Below are 24,138 nucleotides of genomic sequence, written 5' to 3'. Positions count from 1 at the left end.
GGTCTCCCTCTCATGTCTCCTCTACACACGTAATTAAACAATCAGACCAATCACAGCCAGACGCCACTCCAGTCAAACCCTCATTATTTACACACTAAAGTGTCAGTCCTTGTGCTCCGTCTCAGAGCTCATGACTTAAATGAAGACTTCATTTTCTAGCAAACCTTTTGTAATATTAAATCATCTCTACTGCTGGAAGTCAGGATCAAGTTTCACCTTAAAAGCTCCTGTTTTGCTTTTTTAGGTTATTTCAATAAAAGGTAAGTGCTTCTTCAACTAAAACTTTTGTACTTTAAGAAATGCAGGTGATTTTTTTTTTCTAACTTGAACTACATACCACTGATAATTATTATAATAATATAAAATAATGGGCTCATCATTTCCACTTTTTTTTTTTACTACTGAGCTTAAAGTAAAATGACAGGATTTCTTTTATGTAGAAACAAAGGTGAAAAGGATTTTCTTCCTCCAGATTGGCTATGAATTTCCTTCAAAGACACCTGAATGTATTCCTGACTCTGTCTCTGCTGAGCAGCCCGACCCCCGTGCAGATGCAAGGTAGGTCATGTGAAGAGAAACCTCCACTTACTTTAGAGAAACGCATGGTTAGATGTACAAAACTGACACCAGCAAATATAGATAAGGAAGTGAATATAGAAGCTGACGTGCTAAACTCACCACCAGATTCATGTTAAGTTGATGCCTCAATATGGATCAATCTTGTTCTGTTGACTTTTTCTTTAATGAAATGGAAACCAGATTATTAAACAATGTGATGCAAGAACAATGTCATGTTGTGCCGGGTTTAGTTCACAAAAGCTACCTTAAATATGGTTTAAGGTTGCAGGCTAATGACTGCAGTCACCGTCATTACTGACATAGAAAACAACGCGTGAGCATTAGTGACATGAACCATCAGGAGTTACTTCTTTTGTGGGTAAAATCATCCCCCAAGAATACATCCAGTAGTCGAGTTGTAAAAAGAAATCAGGGGGGATGGTGGATTTGATCATATGGGGACAGATAATTGTGCTGATTACAAATAATATAATATATAACAAATAATAGCAGTGACCAAAACAGCTGCAGAAATACTGCAGGAATGACATAGCAGCAGTTAAATGCAGCCTTCTGTAAGCTTTAAATATCCACTGGGCTTACATCAAATACATCAAAACACAACAATAAAAAACACTTTTCTGAACTTATCAATATGACTCTGTCCTTCACAGGATAAGTAACATGGATCACTGCAAAAACTCACAATCTTAACAAGAATATTTGTCTTATTTCTAGTTAAAATGTCTCATTTTAGTAAAAAAAAATCTCATTACACTTAAAACAAGACTCATCACTGGAAAAAACAACAATTTGCACCTGTTTCAAGTAGATTTTCACTTAAAATAAGTAGAAAAATCTGCATGTGGAACAAGATTTTATTGCTTGTAATGAGAAGATAAATCTTGTTCCACTGGCAGATTTTCCTACTTATTTCAGGTGAAAATTGACTTGAAACAGGTGAAAATTGTCAAACCACATTCATTGATGAAATGACATAAGGGATGGAAAGGGGGATGGCAGTTTTACAGGGGGGGATGATTTGGACCGTTTTTATTTCAGGGGGGGTGCCATCCCCCTCATCCCCCCTCATCCCCCCTCATCCCCCCTCAACTCAAGTACTGAATACATCCAATCCTTGACCATCCAGTGGAAACACACTGAGAGGAGCAGCTTGTTTCAGCCTCTCACAGCGTTTCCCTGCTCCTCCAGGGCCGAGGCTCAGCCTGTGGGGGCAGGTGGCCGACTTTACCGCAGGCTGCAGCCACTGGAGCCTGAAGCCTCAGGTCTCCATCCCTGCTCTGCAGGAGCTCACCGTCTGCCTCAACCTGAAGCTGGAGGTATGATCAGACACGCTGCTGTTACCACGCAGGCCTGGCTCACCACCTTACTAATCTGTTTAATCATGTGCAGATCCCGATATCCTCGAAATGGACCATCTTCATGTACCGTCATCCCACCCACCGGTACCCTGAGCTGGGTCTGGGGGGGAAGTGGGGGCATCTGGTGGTCTGGCTGTTTGGTATGGAGTGGATCAGCCCCCAGATGAACCTGCAGCTGTCGCGCTGGTACCCCCTGTGCCTGACATGGTCCCACACGGGGAGGAAACCAGTGCTGTATGTGGATGGGAGGCCCACGGACATCGTAGCTGGTACGGCCCTGGTTGTCTCGGGAAATCTGATGGTCAAACGTTTGGATAATTATTTTTGAATCAAGATTACTGAAACTCCATGATTTGGTGAAGTTACAGATACTCACAATCATTTACACAGCTAAATGTAAAGCATTACCAGAAAACTTACAATACATGTTTACTTTCAGTTCAAATGATGAAGATAGTTCTAGAAAAATTTATTTTAAACATCTATTTGCCCGAACAACTTTAAAGCAGATGAGTGTTTCTGTTGTTGGAGTTAAAGGAGCTTGAGGCCGGATTGTGGCAGGATTTATGAAAAAAATCCGTATACATTTTAAGTTTTCTAGTAATAATGTCAGATGAAGCGTTCCAAACCCAAAAGAATGATTCCTCTAGTGTATCTCTCCGTTGCCTTGAACAGGCTGTGTGCTGCAAAATGTGCTGCAATTCGGTCCCGAATTTCCCGCGCTGTCCTGCGGATGTGACGTCACATGACGCTGCATGTGCGTTCTCCCCGTTCTCCCGTGCCGGCTTCACTGTTGGCTGCAGTACCCCCGACGGCCGTCGTGGTGAAGGGTGGCGCTAGAGAGTCTCATTTCATAAAAGGAGCCTCAAGCTCCTTTAAAAGGAGCTTGAGGCAGGATTGAGGCAGGATTTATGAAAAAAATTCGTATACGTTTTAAGTTTTCTAGTAATAATGTCAGATGAAGCGTTCCAAACCCAAAAGAATGAGCCCTCTAGTGTATCTCTCCGTTGCCTTGAACAGGCTGTGTGCTGCAAAATGTGCTGCAATTCGGGCCCAAATTTCCCGCGCTGGGCTGCGAATGTGACGTCACATGACGCTGCATGCGCGTTCTCCCCGTTCTCCCGTGCCGGCTTCGCTGTTGGCTGCAGTACCCCCGACGGCCGTCGTGGTGAAGGGTGGCGCTAGCGAGTCTCATTTCTTAAAAGGAGCCTCATGCTCCTATAAGTTATGGAATTCATTACATGATGATTTAAAGGGCTGTATAAACATATTTCAGTTTAAAAAGAAATTTAAAGAGAAAAAAATAGCAATGTATGGATGAAATAGTTCAAATTTATAATATATGCGCATGGAGAAAGACAATCTATCTTAGATTTCTTTGTTTTTCTTTCTTTGTGATATTAACTAAGTAATTGTGCACACCATCTGTTATCTTTGCTCAATTTAGTTTTGAGGGAGGGGCAGGTAGAATAAGATTTTCTTCTTCCTGCTCCTTTCTGGTTATGGAATATGCTTTTGATTGTGTTGTCATTTCCTTGTTTGTTTTTTTTGTTTGCATATTTCCATGATCGGAACAAATAAAAATGAAATGAAATAATACAAAAATGCTCGGTGTAGATAGTTTTTCTTGATAGAGACTCTTTGTCTTGTCTTGTAGCCCATAACACGGACTCGGTGCCGCCTAGCTGCAAACTCTCCCCCAACGGCTCGCTCACCCTGGGGGCCGACCACACCCTCGTCAGCGGGACCATCCACATCATTCCCTCCAGTGGCATGATGGGAAAATTATCCTTGTTTCGCATATGGGGGAGAGAACGCAGCAAGCAGGAAGTGACATCACGGAACTGTTCGGAGGGGGACCTGGTGATGTGGGAGGAGGACGTGTGGGACACCTACTGGCTCTGTTACCCACGGCCCGATCTGAGCCTCAAGTGTGGTGAGTTTGTTTTACATTAAACACCAACCGCCCGCTTTTCTTCAATCAATGATCAATTACATTCTGCTCAAACACATCAATCAATCGTTTTCTCTTTAAAAGCAACACTTTGCTAAAACATTGTCTGATAAATGTTATCTAATTCTTTTTAGTATGGATAATAATTATTCTGCTATTGTTGCTCAGGTTGAGAAAAACAAACTTGAATGAACTGTTTTTTTTTTTTTTAAATCAAATGTGTTTTGTGATCAAAAGACAAGGTGAGTCTTAAGAATTGCACAGTTTTGGTTTCACATCAGATGTATTTGAAGACATAAATTGAAACATGAAATGTTTCTGCAACATCCTTCACCTCAAGAATAAATCACAACGATTCCAAGTCGTACCGCCCCCTTCCCCCCCCCCCCATGAAGTGGAGCTCCAACAACTATGGACTTAAATAAACCAGAAATAACGCCACCAGTTCCAGGTTGATAAAAAAAAGAAACACAAACAAACATAAAAAAGAGAAAAAGGAAAAAACTGTTTCTTAAAGGTATTGTGACATGAAAAACACATTTTTCTTGATTTTTTGTGTTTTGTTGGGTGTCTTGACATCAATTACACCCAAAAAACCACGAACTTTTAACATTCAGTGTATTGTGTGCTTTCTGGGATTTTCCGCATAACTGTGCAACAACGGCGCATGTGGTTTGGTGGCGGATCGTTACGTAACGGTCCGCTAAATCACCGCCCCCTCCACCCAGCTCCCTGCCTCCTCTCCTCTCCAGCGCACCATAAAGGCTGATTTCTGGTTCCGCGTTACACCGACGCAGAACCTACGGCGTAGGGTTACGCGGCGACGCGCACCGTACGCTGAACCCTACGGCGTAGGCTCTGCGTCGATTTAACGCGGAACCATAAATGAGGCTTAACAAGGAGCTGTTTAAAGCCTCTTTTGTTCTAATCACCGGAGGAAAACTGCTAAGAAGACCCGCGGCCACTGACTGGACTTAAGATAAGGGGACAGTGCTGCTTGCATGCCTTTATTTTTATGATTGTTTTCGGTGGACTACTTCGCCGTGCTGCTTTTCCGTGCATGCTTCGCCTGTCGCTCCCGGCTTAACTCTCCGACGCCGCTGTTAGAAGTCCGTGACCGTGACCAGAGGACTCGACTTCCAGTCGAGTCCTCTGGTCCCACGGACTTCATCCCCGAGCTGTAGTCGCCCTGTCTGGGCTGTGTTTGTGGTTCGGTGTGCGCGCGTGTGTGTGGAGACGCCGGCAGAAGCGTGTAGCAGGAGGAGGAGGAGGAGGAGGAGGTTGGGAGGAGGAGCGGAGCAATGATTGACAGGAAAGGGGGGAAAGGACCCGTTTTTCACGGCGCAAAAAAACACTGTCATAAAAAGCCAGGAATGGAGTACTAGAGTGAAGTTTTTCTTGTTACACTCTTTTAGACACATTTGAGGGATGTTGGCCAAGATTTTTAATAGTGTTAAAAGCATGTTAAAAATGATGTCACAATACCTTTAAAGAGTAAAAGCAACGGTGAACTCATCAACCTGGAGAGTACAGCTACAGTGGACGATCACAGTCCTACACTCGTCTGAGGTTATGAAGGTAAATAAACCGTGTTTACAAGAAGGTTTACACCACTGGTGATGTTCAAGAGCAGGAAAGAGCGATTAGACCTGGGCTGAAAACATGTACAAATAAAACCTCCCACGTTCTGGGATCAGACTCTTTGGACAGAGGAAACAAAGATGAGCTCAGAATGATGGGAAGAGAAAAGTCAGGAGAAGAAAAGAGAGAGCTCATGATCCAGGACTAGTGCCGGGTGCCAGGCATGGTGGAGGCAGTGTTATGGTTGGGGATTTGGGACTTTGCAGTGCGGACAGAAAATGACCCTAAACACCCTGCGACAGCGACTCAAGGGTCTTTCAAAGTTTCTTCATTGTCAGTTGCCTGATTTCCCCCAGCAAGAGCAAACTGCTTCAGGTGAAGGCCCGCTGTCTGCCAAAAAGTGATTGCCTGCCAGAATCAGATTTCTCCCCTGAAAATGGGTCTTTTTACCTGCCAAATATTGATTGAAGGCCAAATACAATTAATGAAAGGTTGTTTCTACCTAAATATGATTTGATCTCATTCTTGAGCTTCATAATATAAACACTAGAGATCACAGGATTGCTTTTAACTCTTTTAAAGGACCATAACAACACAAAATAGGCATTTTCACCTGCCAAAAATTGATTGAAGGCCAAATACAGTTAATGAAAAGTTGTTTCTGCCTAAATATGACTTGATCTCATTCTTGAGCTTCATTATCTGAAAATCTGACGTTTTAGCGCTATCGCTCAACGGGCTGCTGTGCGCGCTCCAGCGGCCACAAATCAGAAGAAATCAGATTCTGGCAGGCAATCACTTTTTGGCACAACACCGGCACCTCCCGGAGGTCTTAGGCAGTCCCTGACTGTACAAGATCTCCATGCAAACATTACAAACTATGCTTCAATTTACAATTACGTGATTCTTTTCAAATACCTTTCAACCCTGGAAATGGAAGCACTTTGCTTAAAAAGGCATATTTTTGTGAAACCGCTGAAATGACAGCTGAAAGTCTGCACTTCATTCCCATTGTTGTTGAAATACGTCTGGACCCAACGGTACATTTCTGTCTAACGGTGGTTTGCGTCCTCAGAGTGGTCCTGCTATGAAGTGACGCTGCTGTTTGACATCAGCCGCTACGACGGGAACAACAGTGAACTCTACATCGCCAGAGACATTGCACATCGCTGGGTAAACACCATATCACATTCTTGCTGTTAGCTGCTTAAAAATGGTAGATGAGACAAAAAGGAATGACTTGAAAGTCTACATTAATGCCAGACACTTTCTCTTGTTGTTTTGCCTATTTTGAAAATATTGAAAACTATCGAGAGTAATTGGGACTAATATACTGTATAGGGGTGTAACAATACATCGTGCCACAAAATTTTGGGATACAAATACGTGTCGTGGAGGTGACAAACTGTATCGCGATATTGGATATTGTGTTGACTAGTAACACGCAGTGTATTGGTGCCGACCGCGCCTCGACCCGCGGACCAAAATCTTCCTCCGCTCAGAAGAAACTAGTACCGTTTTGGTCCCGATCACGGGACTCTTGCAGGGTTTTGAGCTCTGAACTTTTACTGATGTAAGGCTGGTGTAGAGTTAAGCCTTACCTTATTAAATTAAACCTTTTTGGGGTGGTGAGTAGGATAAACACGGGGACAACTTCTGCTGAGTTCCAGTGTACTTTAATGTCCCACAACAGTGTAGGATTTTAGAACATCAACACAGCACCGTGTGCCGTACTGTGGCGTATCACCCCGCCCAATCTAAAACAGACTAATCACTACAGATAAACTGACTAGTGTCATTATAGTCCCTGATTTACATCAGAATATAAATAATATATTATAAAATAATGAACCCTGAATTACCAAAATAACCTTCTTAACAAAAATAAATCTCCTATTACACTTATAAGGTGAGCATGAATCAATCCTTTTTATGATGTAAAATTGTATGTATTTATCTACTTTTTTATTTAATTTTAGTTGTTAGATTTCTGGAAAAGAAAAAAGTCAAATCATACATGAGAGAAACTATTCAGTTTGTGGCAAAATATTTGTACTTGTATGAAACTGAAGATGCATAATGCAAACCTGACATTTACTTTTAGTTCAGTTTGTGGAAAATGGTTGGCCTGGCTTTCTCTTCAAAACTTAAACAGTTATAAAGCATTACAAACTGGAACAATAGGGCAAATGCACAGCATTGTTTTGTATTTTGTGTCTTTGAAATAAAAGACCATTTTTTCCAGTCATATGTTCTTCATGCAAAGTTCTTAAAAAAATACTGCTGTAATATCGTATCGTTATCGTGACCTCAATAGCGTGTATCGTACCGTATCGTGAGATTAGTGTATCGTTACACCCCTACTAATATATATATATATATATATATATATATATATATATATATATATATATATATATATATATATATATATCTCAATTGTTGTGATTGTCTTACTATTTTTAAATACAGAACATTAATTGAGGGCTTGTGCGGTGGGACTGCAGTAGTTGGAGTCTCAGCAGCATAATAACGTGTGTTGTTCCTGCAGCTCAGAAAGGTCCTGCCAGGAACCATCTACCTCCACAGAGTGTCTGTGTTTGAAGAGATGAGGTAACTGTGTATTTAGTAATAAACTTTCTGTGTGCCCCATCAATAAACCTGGTGTATGATAAATGTGGGAAGGGGGGGCAGAAGGCCACGAGCTGACCGGGTGTCTCTGATCTCTCACGCAGCTCTGGCCTGGAGATAAAAACACCAGCTGAAAACAGACTGGTAAGATCAGACAAATACAAGCAGACATGTTGACTGATAGGAAACAACAGAGTGCAACAGAAAGGCTGCAGAAATAGTTCCTAGGTTAAACTTTTACCAAAAAGGTCCAATCACACAATTCAACCCCCGTGACTTTGTTTTAAATGCAACTTTAAAACTAGGGATGTCCCGATCAGGTTTTTTTGCCCCCGAGTCCGAGTCTGAGTCCTTTGATTTTGAGGACTTGCCGATACCGACTCCCGATCCGATACTTTTATAAAACAATAAAAAATGAAGAAGAGAAAATAAAATTATGCAGGATGACCCTTTTATTATATTTTAACATGTGTACTGTAAACTGAGCACATAGGAGGTAGGCAGCTTGAACATTCTTAAGTCAGTATAAAAAATTTTAATGAGCAGAGAGACTGCATCTGCAGCTGATGTGTTGCCTGCCATTACAGGTAATTTTTATTCATCATTTTGTTTGGTAACATTTTATTTATATTGTTATTTGAAAAGGAGAACTTCTCCTTTTCCTTCTTTTTCTTCTTCTTCTCATAATTTAATTAACTCATCATGCACTTTTTCTTGTTGACTTTGGTACCTGAGTTCTGGCTGTCGTGCGCAATATATCTCAGTGATTGATCATTATATGGAGTAATTCCACACAACAGACATGATAACATAGGGCTGCTTCAGCTTCAAAACAAACAGGCGTGCTCTGCGCGCATGCGGTGCTCTCCGCGCATGCGGTGTATGGCTGCCGCTCCGAGCCCACTACTCCACGTGTGTGTTGACTTTGTCCGGTAAAATATGCCGAAGTCCGGTATTTTATAATCTCTCCGGTCAAAATGTCCGGTGAAAATACTCACTGGCGCCGAGATCCACGTGTGCGTTGATTTATGGTTCCGCGTCACACCAACGCAGGGTGTGACGCGCAGGGTGCGCGTCGCCACGAACCCTACGCTGAGGACTCTGCGTCGGTGCGACGCGGACCATAAATCAACGCACACGTGGATCTCGGCGCCAGTGAGTATTTTCACCGGACATTTTGACCGGAGAGATTATAAAATACCGGACTTCGGCATATTTTACCGGACAAAGTCCGGCAATTACCGGACAACGGAAACCCTGATATATATATCCGATTCCTGATCGGCTCATAACGTCCGAGTCCGGATCGAGTCTGCAATCACGTGATCGGCCCCGATTTCCGATCACGTGATCGGATCGGGACAACTCTATTTAAAACCTGCATTCACTAACTGTGTCTTTGGTTTCTGTAGGTGCGGTGGGTCGTCCCCAGCGTCAACAGGTGACATGAAACACCATTCCTGAGTGAATGATCAAGTCAGAGTTTCACGGCAGCAACACGACCAATTATACACACTAATGATGCTGATTATTGTAAAACAATTAAAGATATGTTTGATTATGATATTAGAGATGTTGATGCTGCTTAACTTTAACTGGTTAAGGCCTTTAATATTACACGCCTAAAAAAATTTTCTAACAAAAATATTGTACATTTAAAAATGTAAATATACAAAATGCAACGTTGAGAGTTAAAAAAGCAGAGAAAAGTTCAGCCTGCAGTTGTTTATTTGGATGATAACGGCACACTGATCAGTCTGATTCCAGCTAAGAAACCTAACATTTCTACAATCATGAGTATTTATATATAACGTTCCTTCCCTTCCTCTTGGGACTAAGTACATCTTCGGATGAGAAAATTAAATCTTTTATCTTCAGAGTGGGACATTTCTGGGATAAATTTATATAATTCAGCAATTGTGGTTCAGCTGGTCAGTCCTGACTTTAGCTTTCCTGGTTGTTGTAAAGACTTTCGGGGGAGGACGTAAAGAAAGTTAATGAAAGCAGTAAAATGTTGGGTTGTAATAGTGGACAACAGTCCGACAGAGGTTTAACTTTTAACCTCACCCGTCCTCCCTCGCAGGTTCCACTGCCTGGTGCATATAAGCGTTTATCCCAAGATGAACGTGGCAGACGCGCAGGAGGAAATACACAAAGACCTCCAAATCCCCCTCCGGGAGCCCAGCGGGCTGCTCCGGCTGTCAGCCGTCACCAGCAGCATTCACACCACCCCCGTCGGTACGAGCCCTTTCCAGGGAGATCAGGTACTGAGATCTGTCCGTGTGAACGTGCAGATATATCTGACAGTAACCCCGTCCTCCAGACAACTTCCCTGCTCCCACCGTCAGCCCCACCGTGGCCACGGGCTCCAATCTCTCCACAACCTCCACCCTGGCACCGGCGTCTCCCTCCACCCCCTCCCCGACCAGCAGCAGGCAAACATCCACCAGCGGGGAATCAGGGGGAATCTCCACCACCAGCCCTGCAAACATCTCCGGTCAGTCTGCCCGTTCTGTCCTGCTCACAATTTTTAAACAGACACCTTGAATAAAGCTCTGGTTCTTCTCAATTTCTCTCTGCAGACTTATATTTTCAAGTCAAAGTGAACGTGTCCCTAAGAGGAGTCTGCGACCCACAACAGATCCTTCCTGCCTGGGTGCGTCCCAACGTGAAGTACCGGATTTTCTGGACTATAAGCCGCACCTGCATACAAGCCGCAGATATTTATGTTGTTAGATTAGATATTTACTACATGTACAGAAGGATTTTGAACTGTAAATGATGTACATGTTTGTACCTAAATAGATCTTTCCTAACAGTGTCTTTTAACACGGCAGTAACTTTGCTGATTAAAACGGGACAGAACCAAGAGAAAATAACCAGTATTTATTTATCCGTTTGAAATCTGCTTCTACCTACTTCTATCTGCTAAAGAAGAAGTAGCGTATTCTTCTTTGCATTCATTTTGTCTTAATTTGATTCTAATTCCGGTTAGAGCGCCCCCTAGTGGTGGAAGAAAAATCCACAGAATAGCTGCACCTTTGTATAAGCTGCATGGTTGAAAACATATGAAAGAAGTAGCGGCTTATAGTCCAGAAAATACGGTAGATCAGAGTCTCAGTTTTACTGAAGTTACATGTAGCAAGTCAAGAAGCTGAAACAGCCTTATAAATAACAACAATAACATGTACACAGAGAAAATGACATTAAGAATCTTGTTCCCAGCTCAACATCGTCCTACCTGCTGACATGATGATCGTGCTGGACCTTCAGCTGCCCCCCCAAACTGAAAGGTGCTCCACCATCAATTATTTACAGAAATAGTCGGATGAAAGTGAGGATCTTTCATTGTAAGAAACTTCACGTGAATACTGATCTGGCTTTCAGACGTCTTCCCTACACGTGGCACGATCCTGCTACGACATCTGAAGTAAGTGAAAAACAAAAAAGGTTGGTTTTTTTTATACTCTTTTTTTTTATTTAGGCAACAAAGAACCTGAGGACATCATGGGTGTTACAAAGTCAAGGCTATACAATGTTTTCCATACACCGTGCTACCGTGTCATATCTTTGTTAATGTGCATACACAATTCATTTTTCCCAGTACCCGTCACATTTCTGCAGTTCAAGTTTCAATACAAAAGTGAGTCTCTCCATACAATAAACACCTTCTACAATCTTCAGCCACTGATCTTTTGTTAACTACGAGTTATCGCTTTCCTTCTGCTTGCCAGAAGTACACACGTGGACAAAATTGTTGGTACCCCTCAGTTAAAGAAGGAAAAACCCACAATTCTCACTGAAATCACTTGAAACTTACAAAAGTAACAATAAATAAAAATGTATTGAAAATTAAATAATCAAAATCAGCCATTACTTTTGAATTGTTGATTAACATAATTATTAAAAAAAACAAACTAATGAAATAGGGCTGGACAAAAATGATGGTACCCATAACTTTATATTTTGTTGCACAAACTTTTGAGGCAATCAATGCAATTAAACGATTTCTGTATTTGTCAATGAGCGTTCTGCAGCTGTCAACAGGTATTTTCAAGACACTCTGTGCCAGATGCAGCAAAGTAGCCCCAAAACATTACTGAGCCTCCTCCATGTTTCACCGTAGGGACAGTGTTCTTTTCTTCGTATGCTTGGTTTTTGAGTCTATGAACATAGAGTTGATGTGCCTTACCAAAAAGCTCCAGTTTGGTCTCATCTGTCCAAAGGACATTCTCCCAGAAGCTTTGTGGCTTGTCAACATTTTTGCAAATTCCACTCTCGCTTTTTTATGGTTTTGATTATTTAATTTTCAATACATTTTTATTTATTGTTACTTTTGTAAGTTTCGAGTGATTTCAGAGAGAATTGTGGGTTTTTCCTTCTTTAACTGAGGGGTACCAACAATTTTGTCCACGTGTGTATCTTCAGCAAATATTTATCTTTAAGAGGAACAGTTTCTGGCATTTTTCCTAAATATAGTGTGATGAATGAACAATCTAACTCCACTCCCAACATTTCAGATATGGCAGTTGCCACCTCCTGCCAATATGGCTGTATCTTTGGGCAAGCCCAGAAAATGTGGTAATGGTTTGCCATAGAGGTTCCGCATTGCCTCCAACAAACTCTGAGTGCAAAAAAGGTTTTAAGTGTGAAAATAATTTTTTTTTTTTTTTTTTAATTTTGGATTAATTTGGACCGATTTTTAACGTTCCTATGTCAAAGTCAAGTGCTGAACCTTAAAACTTGCCCTAAATGATCAATCATGAGACACATTGGGCCATTTTCACTGTCATTAGCTTAGCTGGGGCGTAATGCTTAAACCTAAACCTCCCTGTCCTGGTGCCCCTGACGTTCAAGCTCAACTGAAATCTCAGTCCTCAAAAGAATCACATCCACCACTGCGTCACGGCCTCCTATGCTCCAAAACCAAAAGAATCCAAAAGTATTCCAATAAAGGCCGTCGGTGATAACAGGAGGTTTATTTGATGAACGCACCGCTGCGACTTGATTGTTTAAAAATGATATGTAGGTACTTTATTTCTATCAAAATTACATTATAAACACAACAATAACCAAAACTTTCCTACAACTTAAATGTAAACAAAAGTTTACTTAATCTCATATTACAAGTCCAAAGAAGTGCTCAAAAATCATTTTACAGAAACCTCCCGTCATCACAACGGACATTTGACAAACAAAAGAAAACTCCATCACGGTGTGCTCTTCACCAATTAAATACATGGGAGGGTCTAAAAGTTACCAAAGTAATATTAAACAGTTCTAAATACAAAGATGATTTACAGACTTTGGTTCCAAACTAGCTCAAGTATATTCTAACTGCCTAAAAAAAAACTAAATTGATAGAACGTATGATTTACAAAAATTCAACATAAATGGCCACAACACACTGGAGGTGTCGGTTCCATCAGTTTAAACCTGATACAGATACGTTTTAACAGCAGTCCCAGTAATCTCTTCAACAGAGACGTTGTAAAACATCTCAGTCTAGACGCTAACATTGTTGACATTTACTCTCATTTAGTCCCATGAAACTCTGCCTCCAAAATCAAAGACAGTGAAAAAGAAGCACTTGTAGATCAGCCGGGGTGTTGATGTGGATCAGAGTTATTTACAATACGCATTACACAGAACACACCAACAGATTATTTATTCAATCAAGATTACTGAAACTCCATGATTTAGTTAAATTACAGACACTCACAATCATGTAACAGCTAAATGTAAAGCATTACCAGAAAACGTACAATACATGTTTACTTTCAGTTCAAATAATGAAGATAGTCGTAGAAAATTTAATTTTAAACATCTATTTGCCCGAACAACTTTAAAGCAGATGAGTGTTTCTGTTGTTGGAATTAAGTTATGGAATTCATTACATTATGATTTAAAGGGCTGTATAAACATCTTTCAGTTTAAAAAGAAATTTAAAGAGAAAAAAATAGCAATGTATGGATGAAATAGTTAAAATTTATAATATATGCATATGGAGACAGACAATCTATCTTTGATTTTTTTGTTTTCCTTTCTTTGTGATGTTAACTAAGTAATTGTGCAGACCATCTGTTATTATTGTTCAATTTTGTTTTGAGGGAGGTGCAGGTATAATAAGATTTTCTTCTTCCTGCTCCTTTCTGGTTATGGAATATACTTTTGATTGTGTTGTCACTTTACTTGTTTGTTTTTTTTGTTTGCATATTTCCATGATCGGAATAAATAATAAAAAATGAAATGAAACACCCAGGCCAGTGCGCGCACGCGCGCACACGCACGTTCCAACTTGGAGTTCAGCTCAGAGTTAAAGTAAAATGTTGGGTTGTAATAGTGGCGTAGCCCTACGGCGTAGCCCTACGGCGTAGCCCTACGGCGTAGCCCTACGGCGTAGCCCTACGGCGTAGCCCTACGGCGTAGCCCTACGGCGTAGCCCTACGGCGTAGCCCTACGGCGTAGCCCTACGGCGTAGCCCTACGGCGTAGCCCTACGGCGTAGCCCTACGGCGTAGCTGTGGCAACAGAGCCTGCACGGCACCGCAGCGCTCCGCCAGCAGCACCGGCGCTCTCCGCTCTCGCCGGGATGGAGACGCCTCCATCCATGCCAAGCCTCTGAATGAAACGGATTGGTTAGAGTTTTTACATGATTTAAGCTGGGAGGGGGAGGAGGGGGCGGGGCTTTGAGGAGGTGCCACTTTCAAATCTTGCTAGCTCTGCTAGCGGACCCTGCCTTTAAAGAGGTGGTAATTATCAGACGTTTTGCCAATTTTTATAATTATAATATAATTATATAATTATAATCTTTATAATTATAATCTACAATTACCAGGTAATATTATGGAAACAACACACGCTTTCTTTTACAGTCCAGTTTCACTTTAATTAATGGGTAAATATCAGGTAATTATTTCTGTACTTAATGAGGAAGTACCAGGTAATATTATGGAAACAACACACGCTTTCTTTTACAGTCCAGTTTCACTTTAATTACTGAGAAAAAGCCAGGTAAAAAATTCTGTACTTATTGGGAAAATACTTAGGAAATAGAATTACTGGGCAAGTAACTACAAGGTAAGTACATGTCAATTGCCAGGTAAAACATGGTAACTATCAGGTTAATTACAAGGTCAATAGAGTCATTTACACCCTCGGGGGTACATGCACCAATCCATTGATAATACATAAATCAATAATGAATGGGTAAATACCCGGTAGTTATCCATGAAATGTATAGTAAATACAAGGTAACTACATGGTCATTGAAGTGTAATTAGCTGGTAACTACCTCAAATATAGGTTATAATTTCCTGGTAGTTTACAGAAAAATACTTAGTAATTACCTGGTACTTACTTAGAAATAATTCATGTAATTTCAGAGTAATTACATGGTAAATTGACTGGTAGTTACTAGGGGTGTAACGGTACATGTATTTGTATTGAACCGTTCGGTATAGCGTGTTCGGTTCGGAACGGAGGCGTACCGAACGAGTTTCCACACGGACATATTAAGTAGAGGGCCGCACGTTGTGGAGCAGAGCGCTGCTGCAGCTGCACATATATAGGCAGTTGCGCTCACACAGAGAAACAACAAGCAACAGTTGTAGCCGACGTCATGGCTAATGCCGCTAGTATTGGCAATAAGCCAGAACTCGAGGACCCTCCCGCGACTTTAAGGTCTCCCGTCTGGGAACATTTCGGCTTCCCGGTGACATATAAACAGGGACAAAGAAATGTCGATAAAACCAAAGTGGTTTGCCGACATTGTTCAACCACGGTCGGGTATGTTTCTGGCAACACGTCAAACATGTTAAGTCATTTGAAACGGCACCACCCCAGTGTGAACATCACTACAACGAAGAGAAAGATGACCGTAGTACAAACCCAGCTCCCCACTGCATTTAAACAGCCTCTCCCTGGTGAATCAGATCGGGCAAAAGCAATCACAAATGCTGTTGGTGTTTTTATAGCTTCAGACCTAAGACCCTATTCAGTAGTAGAGAACTCTGGCTTCAAACATATGATGAAGGTAATTGAGCCCCGATATCAATTACCTTCTCGTCCACATTTCAGCCAAAAAATAATACCGGGACTTTATGAAAAAACTAAATATGCAGTTACCCAAGATCTGTCCTCTGCATCTGCCATTGCACTCACAACAGATGGGTGGACATCCAGAGCTACAGAAAGCTACATAACTGTGACTGCCCACCACATCACCCCTGAGTGGACTTTAGCAAGCCATGTTCTGCAAACTCTGCCCATTTATTTTTGGAATTGGAAGGTTTGGAATACAGTTTTGACTTGATAGAATGATGATGGTTTCCGGTTGAGTGAACGCTGGCACGTCTGGCTGCCGCTGCTCTCCGGTTGTTCTTTAAAAGTTTTATGATTCCACGCATCGTCGACAGCAGACCATCTACTTCAACTGGAACCTGGTACTGTTGTTGCATTCCACGGGACTATAACAGAAACATACTGCATCACCAGTTTTGTATTCTCCGGGCAAGCTCGTAGCGTGCTGGGGTTCCTTACCTTGAATACCCGGCTACTGCTGCTGCTGCTCGGCTCACCACCCCGTGGACCATGGCGCTGATCCACAAGCTTGCTGTGAGCCTTGTGCTCCTGTGGACAGTCTTGTCCCTTTTAATTCATCCGGCGTCTACATTGATCCAGTACATGAGCGCGGAGCTCCTCCAACTCCGGTTCCTCCGCCCCGCCGCTCCCCCGTCTGTGCTGCACCTCTTCCCGGACATCTCTCACCTTCCTCCCCGTCGGAGACACATCCACCGCGGAGCCGGACGGAGCTATACTATCAACGACTCCACTGCCATTCATTCCATCTGGTCCTCCGGTCGCCGTCGTCCTCCGAGAAACACCAGCAGGAAAGTGGATCACAGCGCGTTAGCCAGCCTAGCCAGGTCGGCTAGCGTTAGCTTCACCAACCAACACTCCGACGTCAACTTTGGTCTCCTCAACACCCGCTCTCTCACCGGCAAAGGGCAGCTACTCCAGGACCTCCTCACCGACCGCAAGCTCGACTGTCTCTGTCTCTGTGAGACTTGGCAAACCCCGGACGACTATTCACAACTCAACGAATGCATTCCACCCGGCTTTGTTTATACCAGCAAACCACGTCTCTCCGGAAGAGGAGGCGGTCTCGCGATCTTGCATCGCGAGACTTGGAAAGCTACTGCCGTTGCCATGCCAACTGAGTCACAATCCTTCGAGGCCGTGGCTCTGCAATTGAATGGACCCATTCCTACCATTTTAGTTAATATTTACCGTCCCCCCAAACCAAACAAGGACTTTATTAATGATTTCACCACACTTCTCACTCACATCTGTGCACTTTCACCCAACATAATTCTGCTTGGCGACATAAATATTCACTTGGACAATAATAATCTTGCTCTCACCAAGGACTTCATTTCATGTCTGGACAGTTTTGGACTCAAACAATTTATCAATTTCCCCACACATTGTAAAGGACACTCATTGGACACCGTTTGCTGCTCTGGTCTCATTCCCCTCAACTTCTCTGCTGCTGACCTCCCCTTCTCCGACCACAAACTCATCTCATTTAACCTCAGTCTAACCCTGTCCAAAACCAAGCAATCCCGTGTCATAACCCTCCGTAACACCAAAAACATAAACCCAGATGACCTCACAACAGGTCTTGAAAATCTCTCCATCATTACCCCCCCATACACCCCAGACCAGCTGGTAAATCATTACAATGACGGCCTCCACTCCCTGCTCAACTCACTTGCCCCCCTCAAAACCCGGAACATCACATTTCGCCACTCTGCCCCCTGGTTCTCCCCCCACCTGCGCCAGCTGAAGGCCAAAGGCCGTCAGCTGGAGCGGCTTCACCATAAAACCGGTCTCACCATCCACCAACAAATGTATCATGCCCACATCCTACAGTATAAAAACGCCATCTCCTCAGCCAAAAACTTATACTTTGCAGCCAAAATCAATGCCGGTGCCGGGAACACCCGAGCTTTGTTTTCTGTCATTAATAACTCCCTCCGCCCCCCTGACTCCCTCCCCCCACACTTCTACTCCACAGACTACTGCAACTCCATTTTGTCATTTTTCAACGCTAAAATATCCACCATTCATCAGCAACTAGCCCCCCTCGCATCCGGTTGTCCTCCTCCCTATGTTCCAAACCCCCCAGTCTCTGTACCTCTCTCCTGTTTCCAACTCCCCTCTCCCACAGACCTCTCCAAACTCATCCGGACTTCCAAACCAACAACCTGTCAACTCGACCCCCTGCCATCCCCCCTTGTCATAGCTTCCCTTCCCTCTATACTTCCCCTGATAACAGCCATTATTCACTCATCTCTCACATCTGGTTCTGTCCCATCCCCACTCAAAAATGCCTCTATCACACCGTTATTAAAGAAACCTGGTTCAGACCCCAACAATTTCAATAATCTCCGCCCCATCTCCAATCTACCATTCCTCTCAAAAATCCTGGAAAAAGTTGTCGCCTCTCAACTACAGGCCCACCTCTCCACCAACAACCTCTACGAACAGTTTCAATCCGGTTTCCGCCCCCGCCATAGCACAGAAACAGCACTCATTAAAATCACAAACGACCTCCTGCTGGCATCTGACTCTGGACATTTATCCATCCTCATACTCCTCGACATGACCGCAGCATTTGACACCATCTCACACTCCATCCTCCTCGACCGCCTAGCATCCATTGGCATATCTGACACACCCCTACGCTGGTTCCACTCCTACCTCACCAACCGCACCCAGTTTATACAGTTAAAATCATTCTCATCCCATTCCTCTCCCCTCTCCTCTGGTGTTCCCCAGGGCTCTGTCCTCGGCCCCATTCTATTCATCATCTACCTCCTCCCACTTGGCTCAATATTCCGTAAATATAACATCAACTTTCATTGCTACGCGGACGACACCCAGCTCTATATCTCCTCCAAACCCACTCCCACCCTCCCACCTCCCTCCCTCTGTGACTGTCTCCATGACATCAAAGACTGGTTCACCTCATCCCTCCTCAAACTAAACGGCAATAAAACAGAGTTAGCCCTCATTGGCACCAAAACCACACTCACCAAACAGCCCAGCTTCACACTTACCATCGACAACTCCTCGGTTTCCCCCTCCCCTCAGGTCAAGAGCCTGGGTGTCGTCCTCGACAGTACCCTCTCATTCCACACACAAATCAATAACACCATCCGGTCCGCCTACTTCCACCTCCGCAACATAAACCGCCTCCGCCCCTCACTCACCCCCAACAGCACTGCCATCCTGGTTCACTCTCTGGTCACCTCCCGTCTCGACTATTGCAACTCCCTTCTATTCGGTCTCCCCCACAAACTCCTCCATAAAATCCAGCTGGTCCAGAATGCTTCAGCCCGCATCATCACCAAAACCTCTGCCATCTCCCACATCACCCCCGTTCTTCACCAACTCCACTGGCTTCCCATCAAATACCGCATAGATTACAAAATCCTCATCAACACCTTCAACGCCATCCATAATCTTGCCCCCCCTTACCTGTCAGACCTCATCCATGTCAACACTCCCACCCGGTCACTCAGGTCTGCCTCCTCCACCAACCTCACTGTTCCCCCAGCCCGCCTGTCCACCATGGGGGGTAGAGCTTTCAGCCGCTCTGCCCCTCGCCTCTGGAACAGCCTCCCCCCCGACATCAGGAACATGGACACTCTTCCCACTTTTAAATCTCACCTCAAAACCCATCTATTTAGGCAGGCTTATGATTTATGATTTGGACTAGACTCTGCTGTCGATAATGTGTTTTTATACTTGTTTTTAACTGTTGTAATTTGTATTTTTATTGTTGTATTCTTGCTCTGTCAGGCGACCTTGAGTATCTTGAAAGGCGCCATACAAATAAAATGTATTATTATTATTATTATTATTATTTATGAACAACACACCAGCGCAAATCTTGCAGAGGGACTTAAGGGGACTGTCAGGAACAACAATTACTGTCACAACAGACAATGCAAGGAACATTGTAAATGCAGTAAAAGAAGCTGGTCTGGGCCCCCAAATTTGAGGTTTCGCTCACACAATAAATTTAGCTTCACAAAAATCAACAGGACTCAACCAAGTGTCCAGAGTGCTAGGCAGAGTGAGAAGGATTGTCTCTTTCTTCCACCGTAGCTCAACAGCTGCACACATTCTTGAAAGCAAACAGGAGATGCTCAGTATACCAAAACACACCCTCATTCAGGATGTCCCCACTCGCTGGAATTCCAGTTATGACATGCTGGAGAGGTACCTGGAGCAGCAGGCAGCAGTCTACTCAGCCCTGACCCAAAAAGTCATCAAGAAAAACAAAGATATAAACACACTGTCTGACCAGGATGTGAGGATGGCAGAGGAGATAGTTGAGGTCCTTAAACCACTCAAAACCATCACTACACTGATAAGCACTGAAGTAGGGGTGGGCGATATGACCTAAAATTAATATCACGGTATTTTTCATCTTTTGAACGGTGACGGTATAATATCACGGTATTTTTTGGTACGTTTTGGGAGGAGTAGCCTGTCCTGTCCCTTTATGTGAATAAGGTTAATATTTTTATATATATATTTTTATTATATATATTTTATTATATATATAATATTTTATATATATATATATTATATTATATTTATTTTTATTATATTATATTTTAAATATTTTGTATTAAAATGTAATACTGGACCTCGGTTGGGCTGGTTGGACAGCGGGTGGTGGAAAATTTCCCTTAATTTTAAATCCAAAACTTGACAGGTATGCCATGAGTATTCATATACAGTAATCCCTTGTTTTTCGAGAGGGTTACGTTCCAAAAAGAACCCGTGATAAGTGATATTCACATAGCAGCAACCCTTTTTTTTTTATAATTATTATACAAAGCTTCAAATAGCGGAGATCAGCACCGCCTCGCACGTATCTCACTGCTGTTCTGAGCCGCTGCATCCCGACTCGCGCTGCAGCGTCTTTTTCTTCTAAAGCCCGCGGTGCAGGTGTGTTTTTTCGAGAGAAGAACATGGTTATGGGTATTTTTTTGTCACTCTTTTTTTCTTCTGGGCAAAAAGATTCTTTTAAACCGACATTCATTAATTTTTTCTCCATCTTGAAGTCGGTGATTGGTATTCCAGCAGGTTGAAACAGCGCTCTGTGCTCCGCTCTCCGCTGCCGTCAAAGACCCGCCCAGCTCTGCTTCTGATTGGCTAGTGTTAGTTTGGTTGAGCGCCAGAGCTGCTTTCCTCTCATTCCATTGGTAGACGAATAAGGTTGACAAAAGGCTGAATTATGCTTCTGCGTCAAAATGACGCCGTGCCTACGGCGTGTGGTTTTGATCGACGCAGACGACACGCCGTCACCTGCGCCGTCACTGATGTGCACCTCCCGAAAATTGTAACTACGCGTCGAGGAGACGCAGACCACACGCAGACAGAGAGGGCTGTGATTGGTTCGTTTGAAAGCGAAGCATTTCCGGTTTCCGGTTTGAATCAGTAGTGAACTTCCAGGGCTCTTTTCTTCGTTTATATGTGATTTTTTTTTGTTTTTGTTTTTTGCACAATAGTTGTCCTTATCTCTTTGATTTACTGTGACCGGAAAAAGTCGGATAAACCATTCAGAAAAAGATCGCTAACTAGTGGCCGCGGGGGGTACTGCACCGCGACCAAATGAAGAGACGGAGAAGTCCGAAGGGTTCAGCACGGCGTCACGGCTGCGGCGTGTGCTCTGCGTTGGTTTGACGCAGAAGCATATTTCAGCCTAAAGACTTTTTTTTTCTCTCAAACCTTTTTTTTTTTTAACTTTTTTTTTTCAAACTCGCACGCCGAGAAAAAAAACTCTGTACGCCGGAGATCCGGCACGGTGCCGAAACACTTTAAGCCCTGTCATTTCTTACTACTCTTGTCGTAAGGTGTAGCAGTAAACGATGCCTGCAGTGAAAGCTGTGTAGTTTTGGGACGTGCTCCGCTGGTGCTGCTCAGCAGCTCCAGCGGAGCAGCGGTCCCAGCAGCAGTTGCTGGTCCCACTTGCGCTCGTTTTGGCCCGGGTTGCCTCTTCATATTCACGGGCGTGCGTGTTTTTTAAGTTATGAAACAGGTTGCTTGTGTTTCCACCTCTTGCTGTCACAACACGGCAGCAAACCTTGCATATCACCGACGTTTTTAATGCCTTATTTAGGCTTATTATTTTATAATTGATTTATTACGGTATTGACGGTATTGCAAAATCCATGTCGTGGCGCAGTTTCACACCGGTGATGACTATGACACCGGTGTACCGCCCACCCCTACACTGAAGCCCCACCCTCAGCATCTATGATCCTGCCCCTCAAAACCACAGTGCTGAAATCTATGGAACCCAGTGAGGAAGACAGTCCAACTGTTAGTGAAGTCAAGGCTGCCATCAGAGACAACCTTGAGGGCCGATATTCTGATTGTGAAGACTTCCTCCACAAATGTACTGCCCTAGACCCCAGGTTCAAGGCCCTACCTCATGTGGATGATGCTTGTCGTGAGAGAATCTACAACAGCCTCATCACAGAGAGTGTGTCAATGGAAGAAAAGGTATTATAATAATTTTTGTTTGTAGAAAATGGCTTTTTTTAATTTGAAACAAAGACACTGGTGTTAATAGTACTCATTAAACATTCATACATTTGTTTTTTTATTTTGCAGAGTGAGGAGGCCACAGGGACATCAGCAGCCAGTGCATCCTCAGGAGCAGGACACTCAGGGGCACCACAATCATCTCCACCTGTCAACAAGTCTGCAATGACTGAACTGTTCGGTACACTCTTCAAGACTCAGATGGGAGACAAGCCTACTTTACAGCTGGTGAAAGAAGAGGTTACCTCATACAAGGCAGTCAACTGCATTTCACTGGATTCTGACCCACTTCTGTGGTGGAAAACCAATGAGGCCATCTTTCCTCTTACTGCTAAATTAGCCAGACACTACCTCGCCATAGCCGCTACCTCCGTGCCCAGTGAGAGGGGATTTTCCACAGCTGGAGACATTGTAACTGCAAGCAGGTCTGCTCTTTCTGCAGATAATGTGGATACGCTGATTTTTCTAGCAAAAAACATGAAGATTGAGTGAAAGCCATCAGGGCCAAAGATTGTGTGTGTGTGGGGGGGGGGGGGGGAACTTGAAACTGTTCAGTGTTGCATTTGTTCAATTTTGCACATTTGATGTAGAAAAGGTTTTATTTTTAAGATTTAAGATTTTGTTGTTTATAAGTCTGAGCCTTATTAATGTTATTTAATCTGAGCAACAACTTTTAACTGTTCAGTGTTGCAACTGTTCAATTTTGCACATCAGGGAGATATTTTTTTTTTAAGTCTGAGCCCATGTTATTTTGTGTGTGTGTAATAAACAACTAGCACGTTTATATTTTGCATTTTGTTTTCTTACTGTACCGAAAATGAACCGAACCGTGACCTCCAAACCGAGGTACGTACCGAACCGAGATTTTTGTGTACCGTTACACCCCTAGTAGTTACCAATATTAACCTAATAAATACCTGTAATTTCCCTCATAGTTCCCATCTTATGTCTTTGTAATTACCTAGTAATGTTTAGTTTAAACAACCAGGTATTTACCATGTTATTACATGGTAAATACACATAATTACATGGTACAAGAAAATACGTAATAATTACCTAGTACTTACTGGGTAAATTCCCCGGTAGTTACCATGTAATTACCTTGTAAATACAAGGTACTACTAGGTAATTACAGTGTAATTACCATGGTATTACTTGGTTATTACTGTACTGTAAAGAAAGGGTTACCAACATAACTTGTTACATAGTACCATAAGAGGAGTATTTGCTTAAAATGTCATCATGTATGAATGTGATGGTCTTAAAACTGCATTTTATTGTCTCTCTTTCTCAGGCTTTCGGAACATCACACAGAGTTTCCAGGTATGGATCTTTTTATTCCCACACTATTCAACCAGATGAAAAACCAGTGACAGTAAAACTAAATGTGTATGTGTAG

The 24,138-nt window shown here is 43.0% G+C and overlaps 1 protein-coding gene across 1 annotated transcript; it reads left to right on the top strand.

Moving 5' to 3' along the window:
• Positions 1 to 479: 479 nt before the first annotated feature.
• Positions 480 to 24,138, top strand: LOC133460159 (uncharacterized). The gene is made up of 14 exons (XM_061740721.1): positions 480 to 558; positions 1,771 to 1,898; positions 1,972 to 2,209; positions 3,598 to 3,876; positions 6,551 to 6,648; positions 8,027 to 8,088; positions 8,211 to 8,250; positions 9,519 to 9,547; positions 10,190 to 10,344; positions 10,430 to 10,603; positions 10,689 to 10,762; positions 11,332 to 11,399; positions 11,494 to 11,536; positions 24,034 to 24,138. The coding sequence occupies exons 1-14, from the start codon at positions 480 to 482 to the stop codon at positions 24,136 to 24,138; spliced, it is 1,572 nt and encodes a 523-aa protein (XP_061596705.1).

Source organism: Cololabis saira, chromosome 14 (assembly GCF_033807715.1).
Source record: "Cololabis saira isolate AMF1-May2022 chromosome 14, fColSai1.1, whole genome shotgun sequence".
NCBI lineage: Eukaryota > Metazoa > Chordata > Actinopteri > Beloniformes > Belonidae > Cololabis > Cololabis saira.
Note: the sequence above shows the minus strand (reverse complement) of the source record. Positions and strands in the feature narration are given on the sequence as shown.

Coding starts and splice junctions, on each gene's coding strand:
- LOC133460159 (XM_061740721.1), top strand. CDS start 480: ATGAATTTCCTTCAAAGACACCTGAATGTATTCCTGACTCTGTCTCTG. Junction 1,899..1,971: donor GCCTCAACCTGAAGCTGGAG/GTATGATCAGAC, acceptor AATCATGTGCAG/ATCCCGATATCCTCGAAATG. Junction 10,604..10,688: donor CAGCCCTGCAAACATCTCCG/GTCAGTCTGCCC, acceptor TTCTCTCTGCAG/ACTTATATTTTCAAGTCAAA.